Below are 18,683 nucleotides of genomic sequence, written 5' to 3' on the forward strand. Positions count from 1 at the left end.
TGCTTCTTCTCGGCTGCTAGCTCGAGGAGTTTAGGTGCACTTAGTGTGTTTTTAGTGTTCTTGGCTAATATTACCGATTTTCTTTAGATCAGCTTATGAGGTTCTCCTCAATGCCTTGTATTGGGTCATTTTGTATTGGTTTGGTTGTTTATGCCTTTATCTATAAAGGAGGCGAAAACTTGTTTCGAGAGAGAGAATGATTCGTGAAACAACTGTCCTTGATGGCCTATTACAATGGCATGCATGGTGACCGATCTTGACCAAATTCAGTCGACCAACGCCTATTACTACCCTTCTTGTATTTGTTATCCTGCCTTCTATACAATAAAGCTATGATACGTAATTTGTGTACTCTTGAGAACAGATGATTACATTTTATTTTCTATTTTTTACAGTGGCATACATCTTAATAAATCAATTATCGTGCGGTAGAAATATGCACGCGCGCACCAATACGTTCATAATGTTAATCAAAAATTAAGCTCAAATAATTAATGTTTAGCACGCTCGGGCACCGGATTGATAGCAGCCAGACCCAATCTACGAATTCCATCGTCACCATTATTAGATTATCATAGTATAATAGGCGAGCAAAGCATGCACGCACCAACATGTATTTAAATTCATCTGGGGGTACTATTACTCATATTCATGCCTCTTAGACCTACCATACCTCATCTGGTCAACACGCTCTCACCGGGTGATCCTACCTTGAACCAATCCATCGCCTATATATTTTGACGTAGTGGCATCAACGATCTTACAACACATTCCATCATGCAACCATTTCTCTCTGCAACTTCCTTGGATCCTATCAAATTTCTCTCTAGTGCTAACTTCTAGCTCCGATCTTTTCAGTTAGCTAATCGGTCGACATTTAATCCATGGGGGCTAAAGTTCTTATCCTGATCACCGTGGCCGTGGCCATGCTCGGGATGGTGCTCGGCGCCAGTCACACGGTGGGCGCGCCGGCCGGATCATGGGACCTGCAGACCAACTACACCCTGTGGGCTTCGAGAACTAGATTTACCATCGGCGATGAGCTCCAGTTTCAGTACTCCACCACCGTGCACAATGTGGTGGAGGTGAGAAAGGCTGGGTATGACGCCTGCAACAGCTCCAGCCCCATCGCGACGTTCCTGACCGGCAACGATGTCGTCCCACTTGCGGCCATTGGGACGCGGTACTTCATTTGCGGCGTTCCAGGGCATTGCATCGCCGGTATGAAGGTTCAAGTCAACGTGAAGTCGAAGGCAGTGCGGACAGTACAACGGTGCCGAGGGACGGGAAAGCGGCTGCGGTGCCAGTACGAGACTGTATTAAGCTCGGACACGGCGGCTGGCATTGATCAGTCTGCGGTGGCGCGGCTAGGTCTGGCCATTGTCGCGACTGGTCTCATTTTGTTCTTTTAGTGACCGACGATTGTGGTGCTTTTTCTTCTTGACGCGCTCGTGCATGCTTATTTGTGTATTGTAAATCAGTTCTTTTGTTAAATGTAATGTTTTCATTATAATTGGATTTAACATATCTTCTTGCAAAACCGAACTATAATCAAGTGTTCATAATCATGGAATAAATAAAGCGTTGTGCTAGGTGCCATTCGGCAGGCCCAAATTTTGGTCGCCCGCGCACTAGTCATCAGATGCAAGTTGCGTAGGCCGGCTGATTTGGCTGCTCAGCTCCTTCCTCCCCACACCTTGCGCAGCCTCGCCCAACACCCTTCCCTCGCGCAGCTTGCCAGTGCCCCCGCCCCTCCCCCGACAACATCGCACCTCCTGTCGTGCAGGTCCCTAGCACCGCGCCACGCTGGAGAGGTGCAGTATCAATGGTTTATGCCGCTCTGATCCTCGCAATAGACACTGGCACTAGTTCCAGCAAAAACTCTCTCTGGTTCCAGCATTTGCATGCGCTGGGTGTAACATCTCGCCGGCAAGCCGGTGCTCACCGTCGCTGATTCCAGCATCTACAGTCTCTGGTTCCAGCAAATGCGCGAGCCGATTCCAGCAAAAGGACTTCACCTGTGGCCCGTCGGTTCCAGCAAAAATGCGCAGCTCGTGGTCACCACCAGCGTAGCTACTCTGATGACTCTTGCAACTTTTTTGCCGGCGGGTCCCAGCACCTCGCCATGCCGCTAGAAGCATGCCTCCATTCGGCGTCGGTCGGCGCCGTTGTAGCTCGCGGGAACCATGGTATCATGGTTGTTGAGGTTTCACAGCTTTTCTCCTGCCCCATTCGAGCATCCACACATGTCAACTCCAGCAAAAAAGATGACCGGATGCAGCATCTATTGCTGTTGGGTCCCTGGCATGCACCACGGCTGGTTCCTGTGTCCTCACTGTTGGGGAACGTTGCAGAAAATAAAAAAAATTCTACGGTTTCACCAAGATCAATCTATGAGTTCATCTAGCAAGGAGAGAGAGGAGTGCATCTACACACCCTTGTAGATCGAGTGGAAGCGTTCAAGAGAACGGGGTTGAGGGAGTCGTACTCGTCGTGATCCAAATCACCGGAGATCCTAGCGCCGAACGGACGGCACCTCCGCGTTCAACACACGTACGGTCAGCGTGACGTCTTCTCCTTCTTGATCCAGCAAGGGGGAAGGAGAGGTTGATGAAGATCCAGCAGCACGACGGCGTGGTGGTGGATGCAGCAGGGATCCCGGCAGGGCTACGCCAAGCGTCTGCGGGAGGGAGAGGTGTAGCAAGGGGGAAGGGAGGCGCCAAGTGCAAGGGTGCGGCTGCCCTCCCTCCCCCCTCTTTATATAGGGTCCCCAAGGGGGGCACCGGCCCTAGGAGATTGAATCTCCAAGGGGGGCGGCGGCTAAGGGGGTGCCTTGCCCCCTAAGGCAAGTGGAGGCGCCCCCTCCCCTAGGGTTCCCAACCCTAGGCGCAGGGGGGGCAAGGGGGGGGGGGCGCACCAGCTCACCAGGGGCTGGTTCCCCTCCCACTTCAGCCCATGGGGCCCTCCGGGATAGATGGCCCCACCCGATGGACCCCCCGGGACCCTTCCGGTGGTCCCAGTACAATACCGGTGACCCCCGGAACTTTCCCGTTGGCCGGAACTCGACTTCCCATATATAATTCTTTACCTCCGGACCATTCCGGAACTCCTCTTGACGTCCGGGATCTCATCCGGGACTCCGAACTACTTTCGGTTTGCTGCATACTAATATCTCTACAACCCAAGCGTCACCGAACCTTAAGTGTGTAGACCCTACGGGTTCGGGAGACACGTAGACATGACCGAGACGGCTCTCCGATCAATAACCAATAGCGGGATCTGGATACCCATGTTGTCTCCCACATGCTCCTCGATGATCTCATCGGATGAACCACGATGTCGAGGATTCAAGCAACCCCGTATACAATTCCCTTTGTCAATCGGTATGTTACTTGCCCGAGATTCGATCGTCGGTATCCCAATACCTCGTTCAATCTTGTTACCGGCAAGTCACTTTACTCGTACCGCAATGCATGATCCCGTGACTAGACACTTGGTCACTTTGAGCTCGTTATGATAATGCATTACCGAGTGGGCCCAGAGATACCTCTCCGTCATACGGAGTGACAAATCCCAGTCTCGATCCGTGTCAACCCAACAGACACTTTCGGAGATACCCGTAGTATACCTTTATAGTAACCCAGTTACGTTGTGACGTTTGGTACACCCAAAGCACTCCTATGGTATCTGGGAGTTACACGATCTCATGGTCTAAGGAAAAGATACTTGACATTGGAAAAGCTCTAGCAAACGAACTACACGATCTTGTGCTATGCTTAGGATTGGGTCTTGTCCATCACATCATTCTCCTAATGATGTGATCCCGTTATCAATGACATCCAATGTCCATAGTCAGGAAACCATGACTATCTGTTGATCAACTAGCTAGTCAACTAGAGGCTCACTAGGGATATGTTGTGGTCTATGTATTCACACGTGTATTATGATTTCCAGATAATACAATTATAGCATGAATAAAAGACAATTATCATGAACAAGGAAATATAATAATAATCCTTTTATTATTGCCTCTAGGGCATATTTCCAACAGTCTCCCACTTGCACTAGAGTCAATAATCTAGTTACATTGTGATGAATAGAACACCCATAGAGTTCTGGTGTTGATCATGTTTTGCTCGCGAAAGAGGTTCAGTCAATGGATCTGCGACATTCAGATCCGTATGTACTTTGCAAATATCTATGTCTCCATCTTGAACATTTTCATGGATGGAGTTAAAACGACGCTTGATGTGCCTGGTCTTTTTGGCAAGGGCAATAGCTCCAGTGTTGTCACGGAAGAGAGTGATCGGCCCCGATGCATTGCGTATGACTCCTAGGTCGGTGATGAACTCCTTCATCCATATTGCTTCATGCGCTGCCTCCGAGGCTGCCATGTACTCCGCTTCACATGTAGATCCCGCCACGATGCTCTGCTTGCAACTGCACCAGCTTACTGCTCCATGATTCAACATATACACGTATCCGGTTTGTGACTTAGAGTCATCCAGATCTGTGTCGAAGCTAGCATCGATGTAACCCTTTACGACAAGCTCTTCGTCACCTCCATAAACGAGAAACATGTCCTTTGTCCTTTTCAGGTACTTCAGGATATTCTTGACCGCTGTCCAGTGTTCCTTGCCGGGATTACTTTGGTACCTTCCTACCAAACTCACGGCAATGTTTACATCATGTCTGGTACACAGCATGGCATACATAATAGATCCTATGGCTGAGGCATAGGGGATGACACTCATCTCTTCTTTATCTTCTGCCGTGGTCGGGCATTGAGCCGAGCTCAATCTCACACCTTGCAATACAGGCAAGAACCCTTTCTTGGACTGATCCATATTGAACTTCTTCAATATCTTATCAAGGTATGTGCTTTGTGAAAGACCTATGAGGCGTCTCTATCTATCTCTATAGATATTGATGCCTAATATGTAAGCAGCTTCTCCAAGGTCCTTCATTGAAAAACACTTATTCAAGTAGGCCTTAATGTTGTACAATAGTTCTATATCATTTCCCATCAAAATTATGTCATCTACATATAATATGAGAAATGCTACAGAGCTCCCACTCACTTTCTTGTAAACACAGGATTCTCCATAAGTCTGCATAAACACAAACGCTTTGATCATCTCATCAAAGCGAATGTTCCAACTCCGAGATGCTTGCACCAGCCCATAAATGGATCGCTGGAGCTTGCACACCTTGTTAGCATTCTTAGGATCGACAAAACCTTCTGGCTGCATCATATACAGTTCTTCCTTAAGATAGCCGTTAAGGAATGCCGTTTTGACGTCCATATGCCATATCTCACAATCATAGTATGCGGCAATTGCTAACATGATTCGGACGGACTTCAGCTTCGCTACGGGAGAGAAAGTCTCATCATAGTCAACCCCTTGAACTTTTCGATAACCCTTAGCGACAAGTCGAGCTTTATATATGGTAACATTACCATCTGCGTCCCTCTTCTTCTTAAAGATCCATTTATTTTCTATCGCTCGCCGATCATCGGGCAAGTCTGTCAAAGTCCATACTTTGTTTTCATACATGGATTCTATCTCGGATTGCATGGCTTCAAGCCATTTGTTGGAATCTGGGCCCGCCATCTCTTCTTCATAGTTCGAAGGTTCACCGTTGTCTAACAACATGATTTCCAGGACAGGGTTGCCATACCACTCTGGTGTGGAACGTGTCCTTGTGGACCTACGAAGTTCAGTAGCAACTTGATCCGAAGTACCTTGATCATCATCATTAATTTCCTCTCCAGTCGGAGTAGGCACCACAGGAACATTTTCCTTAGCTACACTACTTTCCGGTTCAAGAGCTAGTACTTCATCGAGTTCTACTTTCCTCCCACTTACTCCTTTCGAGAGAAACTCTTTTTCCAGAAAGGATCCGTTCTTGGCAACAAAGATCTTGCCTTCGGATCTAAGGTAGAAGGTATACCCAATGGTTTCCTTAGGGTATCCTATGAAGACGCATTTTTCCGACTTGGGTTCGAGCTTTTCAGGTTGAAGTTTCTTGACATAAGCATCGCATCCCCAAACTTTTAGAAATGACACCTTAGGTTTCTTCCCAAACCATAATTCATACGGTGTCGTCTCAACGGATTTAGACGGAGCCCTATTTAAAGTGAATGTAGCTGTCTCTAGAGCGTATCCCCAAAATGATAGCGGTAAATCGGTAAGAGACATCATAGATCGCACCATATCCAATAGAGTGCGATTACGATGTTCGGACACACCGTTACGTTGAGGTGTTCCAGGCGGCGTGAGTTGTGAAACGATTCCACATTTCCTTAAGTGCATACCAAATTCGTGACCTAAATATTCTCCTCCACGATCGGATCGTAAGAACTTTATCTTTTGGTCACGTTGATTCTCTACCTCATTCTGAAATTCCTTGAACTTTTCAAAGGTCTCAGACCTGTGTTTCATCAAGTAGACATACCCATATCTACTCAAGTCATCAGTGAGAGTGAGAACATAACGATATCCTCCACGAGCCTCAACGCTCATTGGACCGCACACATCGGTATGTATGATTTCCAATAAGTTGGTTGCTTGCTCCATTGTTCCGGAGAACGGAGTCTTGGTCATTTTGCCCATGAGGCATGGTTTGCATGTGTCAAATGATTCATAATCGAGAGACTCTAAAAGTCCATCAGCATGGAGCTTCTTCATGTGCTTGACACCAATGTGACCAAGGCGGAAGTGCCACAAGTATGTGGGACTATCGTTATCAACTTTACATCTTTTGGTATTCACACTATGAATATGTGTAACATTACGTTCGAGATTCATTAAGAATAAACCATTGACCATCGGGACATGACCATAAAACATATCTCTCATATAAATAGAACAATCATTATTCTCGGATTTAAATGAGTAGCCATCTCGTATTAAACGAGATCCAGATACAATGTTCATGCTCAAACTTGGCACCAAATAACAATTATTGAGGTTTAAAACTAATCCCGTAGGCAAATGCAGAGGTAGCGTGCCGACGGCGATTACATCGACCTTGGAACCATTCCCGACGGTCACCTTGTCCTTCGCCAGTCTCCGCTTATTCCGCAGCTTCTGCTTTGAGTTACAAATATGAGCAACGGCACTGGTATCAAATACCCAGGAGCTACTATGAGAACTGGTAAGGTACACATCAATTACATGTATATCACATATACCTTTAGTGTTGCCGGCCTTCTTGTCCGCTAAGTATTTGGGGCAGTTCCGCTTCCAGTGACCCTTCCCTTTGCAATAAAAGCACTCAGTTTCAGGCTTGGGTCCATTCTTTTACTTCTTCCCGACAACTGGCTTACCGGGCGCGGCAACATCCTTGCCGTCCTTCTTGAAGTTCTTCTTACCCTTGCCTTTCTTGAACTTGGTGGTTTTATTGACCATCAACACTTGACGTTCCTTTTTGATTTCTACCTCTGCTGACTTCAGCATTGAAAATACTTCAGGAATAGTTTTCACCATCCCCTGCATATTGTAGTTCATCACAAAGCTCTTGTAGCTCGGTGGGAGTGACTGAAGGATTCTGTCAATGACCGCCTTGTCTGGGAGGTTAATGTCCATCTAGAACAGGCGGTTGTGCAACCCAGACATTTTGAGTATGTGCTCACTGACAGAACTATTTTCCTTCATCTTACAACTATAGAACTTGTCGGAGACTTCATATCTCTCGACCCGGGCGTGAGCTTGGAAAACCATTTTCAGCTCCTCGAACATCTCATATGCTTCGTGTTGCTCAAAACGCTTTTGGAGCCCCGATTCTAAGCTGTAAAGCATGCCGCACTGAACGAGGGAGTAATCATCAGCACATGTCTGCCAAACGTTCAAATCGTCTTGCAGTGCTGGGAGAGTAGGTGGGTCACCTAACGGTGCTTCAAGGACATATGCTTTCTTGGCAGCTATGAGGATGATCCTCAGGTTCCGGACCCAGTCCGTATAGTTGCTACCATCATCTTTCAGCCTGGTTTTCTCTAGGAACGCATTGAAGTTCATGTTGACATGAGCGTTGGCCATTTGATCTACAAGACATTTTTTGCAAAGATTTTAGACTAAGTTCATGATAATTAAGTTCATCTAATCAAATTATTTAATGAACTCCCACTCAGATTAGACATCCCTCTAGTCATCTAAGTGATACATGATCCGAGTCGACTAGGCCGTGTTCGATCATCACGTGAGACGGACCAGTCATCATCGGTGAACATCTCCATGTTGATCGTATCTTCCATACGACTCATGTTCGACCTTTCGGTCTCTTGTGTTCCGAGGCCATGTCTGTACATGCTAGGCTCGTCAAGTTAACCTAAGTGTTTTGCATGTGTAAATCTGTCTTACACCCGTTGTATGTGAACGTTAGAATCTATCACACCCGATCATCACGTGGTGCTTCAAAACAACGAACTGTCGCAACGGCGCATAGTTAGGGGGAACACTTTCTTGAAATTATTATGAGGGATCATCTTATTTAATACCGTCGTTCTAAGTAAACAAGATGCAAAAACATGATAAACATCACATGCAATCAAATAGTAGTGACATGATATGGCCAATATCATATAGCTCCTTTGATCTCCATCTTCGGGGCTCCATGATCATCTTCGTCACCGGCATGACACCATGATCTCCATCATCATGATCTCCATCATCGTGTCTCCATGAAGTTGCTCGCCAACTATTACTTCTACTACTATAGCTAATGGTTTAGGAATAAAGTAAAGTAATTACATGGCGTTAAATCATTGACACGCAGGTCATACAATAATTAAGACAACTCCTATGGCTTCTGCCGGTTGTCATACTCATCGACATGCAAGTCGTGATTCCTATTACAAGAATATCATCTCATACATCACAATATATCATTCATCATTCATCACAACTTTTGACCATATCACATCACAAAGCAATTGCTGCAAAAACAAGTTAGACGTCCTTTAATTGTTGTTGCATCTTTTACGTGGCTGCAATAGGGTTCTAGCAAAAGAACGTTTTCTTACCTACGAAAAAGCCACAGCGTGATTTGTCAACTTCTATTTACCCTTCATAAGGACCCTTTTCATCGAATCCGCTCCAACTAAAGTGGGAGAGACAGACACCCGCTAGCCACCTTATGCAACTAGTGCATGTCAGTCGGTGGAACCTGTCTCACGTAAGTATACGTGTAAGGTCGGTCCGGGCCGCTTCATCCCACAATACTGCTGAAGCAAAATAAGACTAGTGGTGGCAAGAAAGTTGACAACTTCTACGCCCATAACAGATTTGTGTTCTACTCGTGCAAAGAGAACTACGCATAGACCTAGCTCATGATGCCACTATTGGGGAATGTTGCAGAAAATAAAAAAAATTCTACGATTTCACCAAGATCAATCTATGAGTTCATCTAGCAACGAGAGAGAGGAGTGCATCTACATACCCTTGTAGATCGAGCGGAAGCGTTCAAGAGAACGGGGTTGAGGGAGTCGTACTCGTCGTGATCCAAATCACCGGAGATCCTAGCGCCGAATGGACGGCACCTCCGCATTCAACACACGTACGGTCAGTGTGACGTCTCCTCCTTCTTGATCCAGCAAGGGGGAAGGAGAGGTTGATGAAGATCCAGCAGCACGACGGCGTGGTGGTGGATGCAGCAGGGATCCAGGCAGGGTTTCGCCAAGCGTCTGCAGGAGGGAGAGGTGTAGCAAGGGGGAAGGGAGGCGCCAAGTGCAAGGGTGCGGCTGCCCTCCCTCCCTCCTCTTTATATAGGGTCCCCAGGGGGGCGCCGGCCCAAGGAGATTGAATCTCCAAGGGGGGGGGGCAAGGGGGTGCCTTGTCCCCCAAGGCAAGTGGAGGCGCCCCCTCCCCTAGGGTTCCCAACCCTAGGCGCATGGGGGGCCCAAGGGGGGGCGCACCAGCCCACCAGGGGCTGGTTCCCCTCCCACTTCAGCCCATGGGGCCCTCCGGGATAGGTGGCCCCACCCGGTGGACCCCCTGGGACCCTTCCGGTGGTCCAGGTACAATACCGGTGACCCCCGAAACTTTCCCGACGGCCGAAAGTCGACTTCCCATATATAATTCTTTACCTCTGGACCATTCCGGAACTCCTCGTGACGTCCGGGATCTCATCCGGGACTCCGAACAACTTTCGGTTTGCTGCATACTAATATCTCTACAACCCTAGTGTCACCGAACCTTAAGTGTGTAGACCCTACGGGTTCGGGAGACACGTAGACATGAACGAGACGGCTCTCTGGTCAATAACCAACAGCGGGATCTGGATACCCGTGTTGGCTCCCACATGCTCCTCGATGATCTCATCGGATGAACCACGATGTCGAGGATTCAAGCAACCCCGTATACAATTCCCTTTGTCAATCGGTATGTTACTTGACCGAGATTCGATCGTCGGTATCCCAATACCTCGTTCAATCTCGTTACCGGCAAGTCACTTTACTCATACCGCAATGCATGATCCCGTGACCAGAGACTTGGTCACTTTGAGCTCGTTATGATGATGCATTACCGAGTGGGCCCAGAGATACCTCTCCGTCATACGGAGTGACAAATCCCAGTCTCGATCCGTGTCAACCCAACAGACATTTCGGAGATACCCGTAGTATACCTTTATAGTCACCGAGTTACGTTGTGACGTTTGGTACACCCAAAGCACTCCTACAGTACCCGGGAGCTACACGATCTCATGGTCTAAGGAAAAGATACTTGACATTGGAAAAGCTCTAGCAAACGAACTACACGATCTTGTGCTATGCTTAGGATTGGGTCTTGTCCATCACATCATTCTCCTAATGATGTGATCCCGTTATAAATGACATCCAATGTCCATAGTCAGGAAACCATGACTATCTGTTGAACAACGAGCTAGTCAACTAGAGGCTCACTAGGGACATGTTGTAGTCTATGTATTCACACGTGTATTACGATTTCCGGATAATACAATTATAGCATGAATAAAAGACAATTATCATGAACAAGGAAATATAATAATAATCCTTTTATTATTGCCTCTAGGGCATATTTCCAACACTCACCAACTGGTTCCAGCAAAAACCATGGCTATATGTAGCATCACAGTGTCCCGTTGTAGCTTTTCTCTTCGGTGAGCATAGCTTTCTTCCGTCGTTTTTCTTCAAAGATGGCACATTTATGATTTTATCTTAGGAGCTATAAGGGGCATTTACTTTCATGTCATCGTATTAGAGAAAAGGGCTAAGAGACGAGTAACAAAAGGGTAATATTTAGTATAAATATTTTTTTCATTTAGCTTTGAATTGTCATTTACGTCGCAAATGTTATAACCACTCCAGGCCGTACCTTGTGAGCCTGCTTCAAATTGTTCTCTTATGAGAATTTTCCTCTATATTATTTAAGGTTTACTTAATGATAGTGTTTGGACGTAAGTACCAGGTTGAAGCCAATGTGCCCAAGGTATAGTTCCCCACTCAGGACTGCAGAGATTACCCCTTGATATTTGAAACATGGGAACTCGTACTTGAAAAAAGAAACAAGGGCATCTCGAGGAGAAATGATGGTGATAAAAAATTCTCCCTCCGATCGATTATAAGTGTCGTGGTTTAGCTCAAATGTATAATACATATATGACAACTAATTATTAGTGGAATTACCTTTCACTACCAAAAACTAGGACCAACTATAAATCCTCTTTGCCAAATATGATTTTAGCTAGATGACAAGGGCGAGGCGCCTTACCCTGCAGACTATGCAACTTTTGAATTTGGTCAACACAACATATTGTCAATAGTGAATTTACATGAATTTTGATAGTGGCATACATCTTAAGTATTATTTTAGAAGAACCTTAGTTAGTTATGTAATTATTTGACGTACTCATGTGGTACATGTGCGGACCAACATGTTCGGAATGTTTAACTAGAGAATATGTTGGATTAATTTATGTTTAGTACGGCGGGCATCCGGATCTATCGAGGACAAGGTCCACTGATGGCTACTGATGATCTCCTAACTAATTTTTTGGACATGGTCTACTGACTTTTTGGTTACTAATCGTTTTCTCCCCAGACCCGGTCTACTGACGGCTACCAATCTCATCTTCTCCACTGTTAGTTTTCTATTAAAGCTATGGAGCCAAGCATATATAATAATATCAGTTTCAGGAGATAACGTGTACGATGTTATTTTCATGCACCTAGTCAACGCGCTTATACCCGATGCTCCTTTAACACATCCATAGCCTATATATGTCGACACACTAGTATCAATGATCTCACAACACCATCTATCCCGCAGCCATTTCTCTCTTTAGCTTCCTTGGAGCTTGTGATCATTAGTTGATCAGATAACATAACCAATTTTCTCCCTAGCGCTAACTTCCATCCCCCATCATATTTTCAGTTAGTACTACTAAGTCAGCAAGCTAGTAGATCCATATTTAATCCATGGAGACCAAAGCTCTTATTCTGATCACCGTGGCCATGACCATGCTTGGGATGGCACTTGGTGCCAGCCACACCGTAGGCGCACCGCACGGGTCATGGGACCTTCAGACCAACTACTCTCAGTGGGTTTCGAGAATCAGATTCACCACCGGCGATGAGCTCAAGTTCCAGTACTCCGCCGCCGTGCACAATGTGGTGGAGGTGAGCAAGACGGGGTATGACTCCTGCAACGGCTCCAGCCCCATAGCGACTTTCCCGAGTGGTAATGATGTTGTTCCGCTTGCCACCGTCGGGACCCATTATTTCATCTGCGGCGTCTCTAGGCATTGCGACGCCGGCATGAAGGTCGAGGTCAACGTCAAGTCGAAAGAAGTGCGGACTGTGCAGCGATGCCGACGGAGAGGGAACCGGCGTCGCTGCCAGTCCGAGACAGTATTAAGCTCAGCTGCGGCGGCTGGCGTCGATCAGTCCACGGTGGCCCGGCTTGGTCTGATAGTTGTTGCGGCTGGTCTTACGTTGTTCTTTTAGAGTGAACAATGATTCTGGTCCTTTTTTCCTTGTTCAGTCGTAGGAGGGTCCCTTCGTGTATTAAATTCAATTCTTTTGTTAAATGTAATTGCATTCATTATAATCGAATTTAACATATTTTCTTGCAAAACCCCAAATAATAACCAAGCTTGTAACCATGAAATAAATTTATCAAAGATGTGTTGAGTGCAACGACATTACATCCATCCATTATATACAACAGAAATTCAGGCAGAGCTAAATTCGCCTAGATAAGTAAAATGATATTTAAGGCGAAACATTGGGGTAAACACCCAGTGCAACATTTTACATTATTGGGAAATGTATGTACACACTGGTTTGAGATAAGCCTAAAAAGAAGATAAATGAAGAAAACAAACCCTAACAAACCGAGCCAAAAAAAAGAAGAAACAGAAATTGCAAGACTTCAGATCGCCAAGCTTTGAAAGCATTGCCATATTTTGTTTTCATCTTGTGTCCGAAAATCTGCTCGCCAAGAAACAGAAATTACAAGAGTTCAGCTCGCCAAGCCCTTGTTCATCCTGTTACCATCAAGCTAAAATCATCAGCTCAGGACCCCTTTCCCGAGATCTGCCGGATTTAACCCCGCCACGGGCTACGTGGCTTTGCTCTCCAGGGAGCGACGTGGTGGCGGGTGCTGACGGTGTACCTTGGCCCTGTGGGTGGTGAGGTGCACGGTGATGGGTGATCTTGGCATAGCAGACGACTTCGATGAAAGCTTTGCCTTGATCTGGATGTGGTGCTCCCATTCCGTCGTGATGGGGTCCCGTTAGAGTTTCCTCGATGTGGTGGGAGTTGTGGTCGAGCGAAAGCTTTGCACTCTGGCGCCGGCGGCGACAAGGCCTGCAGGTGTTGTATCCCTCTTGGGGCGTCACCTTGTACTTCTTCTTGTCATCCAACTCTTAGGGTGAAACCTTTCTTAGCTTCGGCTGATGCGGCGGTGGCGACGCTTTGGGTCGTTACCCTCCTGGGGGCATCGCCGGTGAGGGTGTCTTCTTCTTGCACGGTGGTGGGTTTCATGTGCTTCTTCTCGGTTGCTAGCTCCAGGCATTTAGGTGCACTTAGAGCGTTTTGAGTGTTCTTGGCTAGTATTATCGATTTTCTTTAGATCAGCTTATGAGGTTATGCCATGTATCAGGTCATTTTGTATCGGTTTGGTTGTTTATGCCTTTATCTATGAAGGGGGCGAAAGCTTGTTTCGAGAGAGAGAACGATTCGTGAAATCGGTTGTCCTTGATGGCCTATTACAATGGCGCGCATGGTGACCGATCTTGACCAAATTCAGTCGAGCAACGCCTATTACTGCCCTTCTTGTATTTGTTATCCTGCCTTCTATATAATAAAGGTATGGTACGTAATTTATGTACCATTGTGAAAAGATGATTACGTTTTATTTTCCAATTTTTACAGTGGCGTACATCTTAATAAATCAATTATCGCGTGGTAGAAATATGCACGCGCGCACCAATACGTTCATAATTTTAATCAAAGATTATGTTCAAATAATTAATGTTTAGCACGCTCGAGCACCAGATCGATAGCAGCAGCCGCCAGACCCAGTCTACTCTCGGTTATGGATCCCATCGCCACCATTATTAGATTATCATCATGGTATAATAGGCGAGCCAAGCATGCACGCACCAACATGTATTTAAATTCATCTGGGAGTACTCGTATTCATGCATCTTAGACCTACTATACCTCACCTGGTCAACACGTTCTCACCTGATGAACCTAGCTTGACCAATCCATCGCCTATATATTTTGACATAGTGGCATCAACGATCTTACAACACCTTCCATCGTGCAACCATTCTTTCTGCAACTTCCTTAGATCCTATCAAATTTCTCTCTAGTGCTAACTTCTAGCTCCGATCTTTTCAGTTAGTTAGTTGGTCGACATTTAATCCATGGGGGCTAAAGTTCTTATCTTGATCACCCTGGCCGTGGCCATGCTCGGGATGGTGCTCGGCGCCAGTCACACGGTGGGCGCGTCTGCCGGATCATGGGACCTGCAGACCAACTACACCCCGTGGGCTTCGAGAACTAGGTTTACCATCGGCGATGAGCTCCAGTTTCAGTACTCCACCACCGTGCACAATGTGGTGGAGGTGAGGAAGGCTGGGTATGACGCCTGCAACAGCTCTAGCCCCATCGCGATGTTCCTGACCGGCAACGACATCGTCCCACTTGCGGCCATTGGGACGCGGTACTTCATTTGCGGCGTTCTAGGGCATTGCATCGCCGGTATGAAGGTTCAAGTCAACGTGAAGTCGAAGGCAGTGCGGACAATACAATGGTGCCGAGGGACGGGAAAGCGGTTCCGGTGCCGGTACGAGACTGTATTAAGCTCGGCCACGGTGGCTGGCATTGGTCAGTCTGCGAGGGCGCGGCTAGGTCTGGCCATTGTCGTGACTAGTCTCATGTTGTTCATTTAGTGACCGACGATTGAGGTGCCTTTTCTTCTTGACGCACCGTGCATGCTTATTTGTGTATTGTAAATCGCTTCTTTTGTTAAATGTAATTTTTCCATTATAATTCGATTTAACATATCTTCTTGCAAAGCCGAACTATAATCAAGTGTTTATAATCATGGAATAAATAAAGCGCAGTGCTAGGTGCCATTTGGCCGGCCCAAATTCTGGTCGGCCGCGCACTAGTCATCAGATGCAAGTTGCGTAGGCCGGCTGATTTGGCTGTTCAGCTCCTTCCTCCTCACACCTTGCGCAGCTTGCCAATGCCCCCCCCCCTCGACAACACCGCACGTCCTGTCGCGTAGGTCCCTAGCACCGCGCCACGCTGGAGAGATGCAGTATCAATGGTTTCTGCCGCTCTGATGCTCGCAATAGACACTCGCACTAGTTCCAGCAAAAACTCTCTCTGGTTCCAGCATTTGCATGCGCTTGTTGTAACATCTCGCCGGCAAGCCGGTGCTCACCGTCGCTGATTCCAGCATCTACAGTCTCTAGTTCCAGCAAATGCGCGAGCCAATTCCAGCAAAAAGACTTCGCCTGTGGCCCGTTGGTTCCAGCAAAAATGCGCAGCTCGCAGTCACCACCGTCGTAGCTACTCTGATGACTGCTTGCAGCTTTTTTGCCGACGGGTCCCAGCACCTCGCCACGTTGCTAGAAGCATGCCGCCATTCGGCGTCAGTCCGCGCCGTTGTAGCTCGCGGGAACCATGTCCGCACGGTCGCTGAGGTTTCGCAGCTTTTCTCCTACCTCATTCGAGCATCCACACATGTCAACTCCAGCAAAAAAGATGACCGGATGCAGCATCTCACTACTAGGGAAAAGCCTAGCAGTAGCGCTGGTTTTTGGCCTATCAGTAGCGTGGGTAGGCACGCTACTGATAAGGCGCTACAGCTAAAGCTTAGAAGTAGCGCCGACTGGCACGCGCTACTGATATATCTTCTTAGTAGTAGCGCTTTCCATGCCAATCGCTACTGCTAACTACTAGTAGCGCTTTCGAGAATAACCGCTACTACTATTATTCCGTATTCCATTTCTTTTGAATTTTAGGTCGTATTCATACACCTGTATACAATTTTTCATACAGTAGCAATTTAGAGATTGTTTTAACATCATAATGAGTTATTAAATCATTAGGTGAAATAACTTTGGATTAGTTTCAAGTGCATGGATCCAAAGTAACCAATGGTCACTTTGGATCCATCCATTTGAAACTAATCCGCGGTTCTTTCACCCAGTGACATAATAACTTATCATCATCATCATCATAATATCATTAACAACTTATCATCATAATATATCATTGTCATATAACTTCTCATAATCATCATTTTCGTCCATGATGAGACATCATATAACAACTTCGTCACTAGTTATAATGACAAACTCCTCCTCATCATCATCATAGTACTCATAATCACTACTCCTACTCAGCATCACCATCAAGTCTAAGACATTGTAGTCATATATAATCAACACTAACTATTTTTTCTTAATAGTTAGGACCTACTCCTCTCTCCTAGCTAAAATACCATAAAATAGATAAACCGGTCCTTCACCATAATGGAGAATGGACATAAACCTATCTCCAACTTGTGGCTTGCGCACATTCATTTTGTCTCCAATTATTTGCGTGTGTGCATTCATCACTTTGCTCCATTCTTTGATTTTGAGCCTTCCATCATTTGAAGAAATCGAATATGCAATATGGTAAGCCTCCGAAGGAGTTGGTCGTAAGCTAACCATATGCATATCACCTTCGGTACATAGCATGTCAGGCACAACCTGCTTCGGGAGCCTCTTTTCAAAACCGAAATAGTAACATATATAGTTAGCAATGTAGTTTACTTAAGAATAATGTATGCAATGAAGTTACCATCATTAACAAAATCTTACCTAGTTTTTGGCAATGAAGTTACCATCAAGCAATGTATGGACTAGTGGCACGTATCTAGTATAATTTGGGCTGATAGAGTGACTGGTTTTGAAGGCCTCAACATCTTCTATGAATGAGACAAGATAACCTTTCTCCTCACAATTAAGCTTGGAATCATAGCTGTAGTGTGTGTTGTGTACTACCTTTCGAGTATTTCTTGAAGATAAGAAATAAGCTGACAATTATAAATAAATAAGTTTAGTACGGACGAACACCAAGTATTTTTAAATTAACAACATAAATTACTGGACTTAACAAATTAGTTTGACAAACTCACATTTAGGTAAAGCTAGAGGCATATCCACATCCACCCAGATGTCGACATTATCATCATCATCATCATAATCTTCAGGACGAATATCAAATCTTATTCGCATTCCCTCCTCAAATCCATATGCCTTGCAGAGAGCTTCACAATTAGAGCAACCAAAATGGGAGCGATCGACCGCATTGTAGAACTTAACCAGAAACTCATAACCATGTTTAGTTCTTAAGTGAGCCCTCATCGTCTCCACATTTTCAAAGTCATCTAAACCAAAACCAAGCTTCTCCAATACATATGGTCTAGCATGGCACGGGATGTACTAGTCGAGTTGAAAAAAAATCCATAAATTACATGTTGAACAAAAGAAGCACAAGTGATGATATTTATTACGATGAAATGCTTGTCGTTGCGTACCGTACAAACACCGAAGGTCTCTTCCAGCTTCACGGTGAAAAACCTATCATTTTGCAGGTGAGGAAACCTGTCGCACACACCACGGTCATCGTAGCAGTACCCACACTCCGGGATCCCATCGTCATCAGACATCTCCTGTGTTCAAAATTCAAAGATTATAACTCGACAGCACAACCCAAAAAATCCGGCATGACCTTTGCTAAAAAGATATATCGAGCACATGAAATTTGCCGGAACGGAAATTAATCAACACTTCGGCAAAACATAGGCCATTTATCGATGGTCATTGCATTTCAGTGGTTCAAAATATGAAAATATCTTATATATAATCCTAACAGTAAATAAACTAGTTTTATTAACTACTTACTAAATAAACTAGTTTTATTAACTACTTACTAAATAAAGTAGTTTTATTAAGCACTTACTACAAATAAACTAGTTCTATTAAGCACTTACCAAATAAACTAGTTCTATTAAGTACCTAATATAAATAAACTAGTTATATTAATCACTTACTAAATAAACTATTTTCTACTAAACACTTGCTAAAAATTCTACTACCCTAGTTCTACCCTAAATTTTCTTACTTCTATTTTATTCAGAACACCT

General features: G+C 45.5%; 3 protein-coding genes across 3 annotated transcripts; all 3 read left to right on the forward strand.

The window, feature by feature from the left end:
• Positions 1 to 881: 881 nt before the first annotated feature.
• Positions 882 to 11,804, forward strand: LOC119308867 (uclacyanin 1-like). Its single transcript, XM_037585034.1, has 4 exons — positions 882 to 1,371; positions 11,287 to 11,339; positions 11,394 to 11,450; positions 11,706 to 11,804. Exons 1-4 carry the CDS (start codon positions 885 to 887, stop codon positions 11,802 to 11,804), a joined length of 696 nt encoding a protein of 231 aa, XP_037440931.1. The 5' UTR covers positions 882 to 884.
• Positions 11,805 to 12,439: 635 nt separating this feature from the next.
• LOC119308875 (mavicyanin-like) lies at positions 12,440 to 12,993 on the forward strand. Its single transcript, XM_037585039.1, has one exon. It carries the CDS (start codon positions 12,440 to 12,442, stop codon positions 12,965 to 12,967), a length of 528 nt encoding a protein of 175 aa, XP_037440936.1. The 3' UTR covers positions 12,968 to 12,993.
• A 1,905-nt stretch (positions 12,994 to 14,898) lies between these two features.
• LOC119350635 (mavicyanin-like) lies at positions 14,899 to 15,426 on the forward strand. Its single transcript, XM_037618369.1, has one exon. It carries the CDS (start codon positions 14,899 to 14,901, stop codon positions 15,424 to 15,426), a length of 528 nt encoding a protein of 175 aa, XP_037474266.1.
• Positions 15,427 to 18,683: the final 3,257 nt, after the last annotated feature.

This window comes from Triticum dicoccoides, chromosome 1B, assembly GCF_002162155.2.
Source record: "Triticum dicoccoides isolate Atlit2015 ecotype Zavitan chromosome 1B, WEW_v2.0, whole genome shotgun sequence".
NCBI lineage: Eukaryota > Viridiplantae > Streptophyta > Magnoliopsida > Poales > Poaceae > Triticum > Triticum dicoccoides.

What these genes read in the sequence shown, in the direction of transcription:
- LOC119308867 (XM_037585034.1), top strand. Translation starts at nt 885, where the DNA reads ATGGGGGCTAAAGTTCTTATCCTGATCACCGTGGCCGTGGCCATGCTC. An exon ending in GTCTGCGGTGGCGCGGCTAG is followed by an intron (nt 1,372 to 11,286) that starts GTCTGGCCATTG and finishes TTTTTCATTTAG; the next exon opens with CTTTGAATTGTCATTTACGT. An exon ending in TTGAAGCCAATGTGCCCAAG is followed by an intron (nt 11,451 to 11,705) that starts GTATAGTTCCCC and finishes ATATGATTTTAG; the next exon opens with CTAGATGACAAGGGCGAGGC.
- LOC119350635 (XM_037618369.1), top strand. Translation starts at nt 14,899, where the DNA reads ATGGGGGCTAAAGTTCTTATCTTGATCACCCTGGCCGTGGCCATGCTC.
- LOC119308875 (XM_037585039.1), top strand. Translation starts at nt 12,440, where the DNA reads ATGGAGACCAAAGCTCTTATTCTGATCACCGTGGCCATGACCATGCTT.